This window comes from Carlito syrichta, unplaced genomic scaffold (genome assembly GCF_000164805.1).
Source record: "Carlito syrichta isolate Samal-C Ts95f unplaced genomic scaffold, Tarsius_syrichta-2.0.1 Scaffold315300, whole genome shotgun sequence".
In the NCBI taxonomy this organism is placed as follows: domain Eukaryota; kingdom Metazoa; phylum Chordata; class Mammalia; order Primates; family Tarsiidae; genus Carlito; species Carlito syrichta.
Genome location: NW_007259396.1, coordinates 326,918 through 328,866, shown reverse-complemented (window position 1 = coordinate 328,866; position 1,949 = coordinate 326,918). Strand labels below are relative to the sequence as shown.

At 53.4% G+C, this 1,949-nt stretch overlaps 1 protein-coding gene across 1 annotated transcript in view; it reads left to right on the top strand.

Annotated features, from left to right (window-relative positions):
• The first annotated feature begins 421 nt into the window (after positions 1-421).
• CHST3 (carbohydrate sulfotransferase 3) overlaps positions 422-1,949 on the top strand; it is a 2,946-nt gene continuing 1,418 nt past the window's right edge. Inside the window, exons 1-2 of the mRNA XM_008072512.2 lie at positions 422-665; positions 1,793-1,944. Of these exons, the coding sequence (XP_008070703.1) occupies positions 526-665; positions 1,793-1,944 (292 nt within the window). The 5' untranslated portion in view covers positions 422-525. The remainder of the gene's footprint in view (positions 666-1,792; positions 1,945-1,949) is intronic.

The following is a 1,949-nucleotide window of genomic DNA, read 5'->3' as shown; positions in this document are numbered from 1 at the left end:
GCGCCTTGGTTTTTTTCAAATGTATTTTGTGGCTTATTCACATTAGCAATAGATGCACCTCACTGTTCTTTGTGGCCACATAATAACTCACTGCGTGGATGCATCGCCATTTTTTGTTTGGGTGTTTGCAGCCTTTTGTGATGATAAAATTTATGCTGCAAGGAGTGAGTGTTCTTTTCCACATACATGCCTTTGGCATGTAAGGTCAAGGGAAGTGGAGGTGGATGGATGAATCCTTTGGTTCTCGAATTTTAAATAGCCTATCAAAGAGACCTCGGGTCTCTTTGGGGCGTGGTCTGTCTGGAAAGTAGGTTGGAGTCCTGGCTGCTAAGTGGGGCCAGATCCTCAAAAATTTGGTGGGGACATGTCCTCTATGTGCCTCGCCTACAGACAAGGGGTCCTGACCACCTGTCTCTCCACAGGATGAGGGTGTCCCCCACCTGAAGACGACGAGCCAGGTCCTGAGAGACGTCCCTGAGCTGAGTGCCTGAGGCTGGCCTCAGGTGCCTCCACCCATCTTTCCCCATGGAGAAGGGACTCGCCTTGCCGCAGGACTGCCGGGACTTTGTGCATGGCCTGAGGATGAGAAGCAAATATGCCCTTTTCTTGGCTTTCGTGGTGATAGTTTTTGTCTTCATTGAAAAGGAAAATAAAATCATATCGAGGTGAGGAGCACCTTCCCAAGGTGGGATGGGTAAAAGCTGAGAGGTAACCGTGGATCTGTGAGTACACTGCTTCAACAAGTCATCCCAGGCTCCTCTCATGTCCCAGGCAGCAGGTCATGCACATGTCCTCACGTCTGCACAGAGTTGAGACTTGGGCTCTGGACTCCGGCGGCCTGGGTTAGCGTCCTCCACGTTGGCCTTGTCCAACTGTGAGAGCTTAGGCACAGGACTTTACAGTTCCTGAGTCTATTGTTCCCACTCTGTACAACCTGGCTAGTGACGGGACCTGTAGGATTGTAAAGATTCCATGAGAAAATGTAAAAGCCTTTAGCCCAGTGCCTGGTACACAGTTGGTGTCCAGTATTTGCTGGCTGTGACTACCATTATTAATTTACTTCCTGGCCTAGAATGATGCCTTGCACCAGCAGCACATCCCTATACATGTCTCGATGTCAGTGAGGAGGGTAATGAGGAGGGTGAGCCCATGGAAAGGCAGGATCCTGGTATGGATATTCAGGTAGGCAGGACTGCCGTGTGCGGTTGCCCAGGTTGTATATTGCTCAACTCACAAAAGTGTCCCTCTACTCTAGGAATGCTCTCTCTCCTCGACCATGCCCTTGGGTTGGCAATGCTGTGTGCAGTGGGTCTGTTAGATATAGAAAGGTTTCTTAGACCAGTTCTCCTCCCAGGCACAAGTCCTGCAAGAAAACACCAGCCAAGAGTGGGTCAGGGACTGGGCTGTGTAGCAGACATTGTCAGTGTTCCACCTAAGGTGCTCAGCATGGACTGTTCTAGTTCATGCCTGTGGGGTCCTACGGCAGGCCCCTACAACTGAGAGTTTTCTCTCCACCTGCAGGCCGGCAAGTGAGAAGTACCAGGGAGTAAAAGTCCCCCAGAGTCCCCGTCAGACTGAGCCGCCCACACCCACGGGTAGCCTGCCCCATAGCAGCACACATCCATCGCGACTTCCTTTCCTCCCCTGGATTTCCTCCCCAAATCCTTGCTTCAAAGTCTGCTCTGGGGGACAGGCTTCGGGTGATCAGCCTGGAAGCCTGCCTAGAGTGGGTCGTGCAGGAGTCGGGGATCCCCGCTCAGCCGCTGATCCTGGTCTCCCTTGGTCCTCACAGGGTCTCGGACAAGCTGAAGCAGATCCCCCAGTCCCCGGCAGACGCCAACAGCACCGACCCCGCCCTGGTCTTGGCTGAGAACGCGTCCCTCCTGTCCCTGAGCCAGCTCGACCCCGCCTTCTCCCAGTTGCAGAGCCGCCTCCGCAACCTCAGCCTG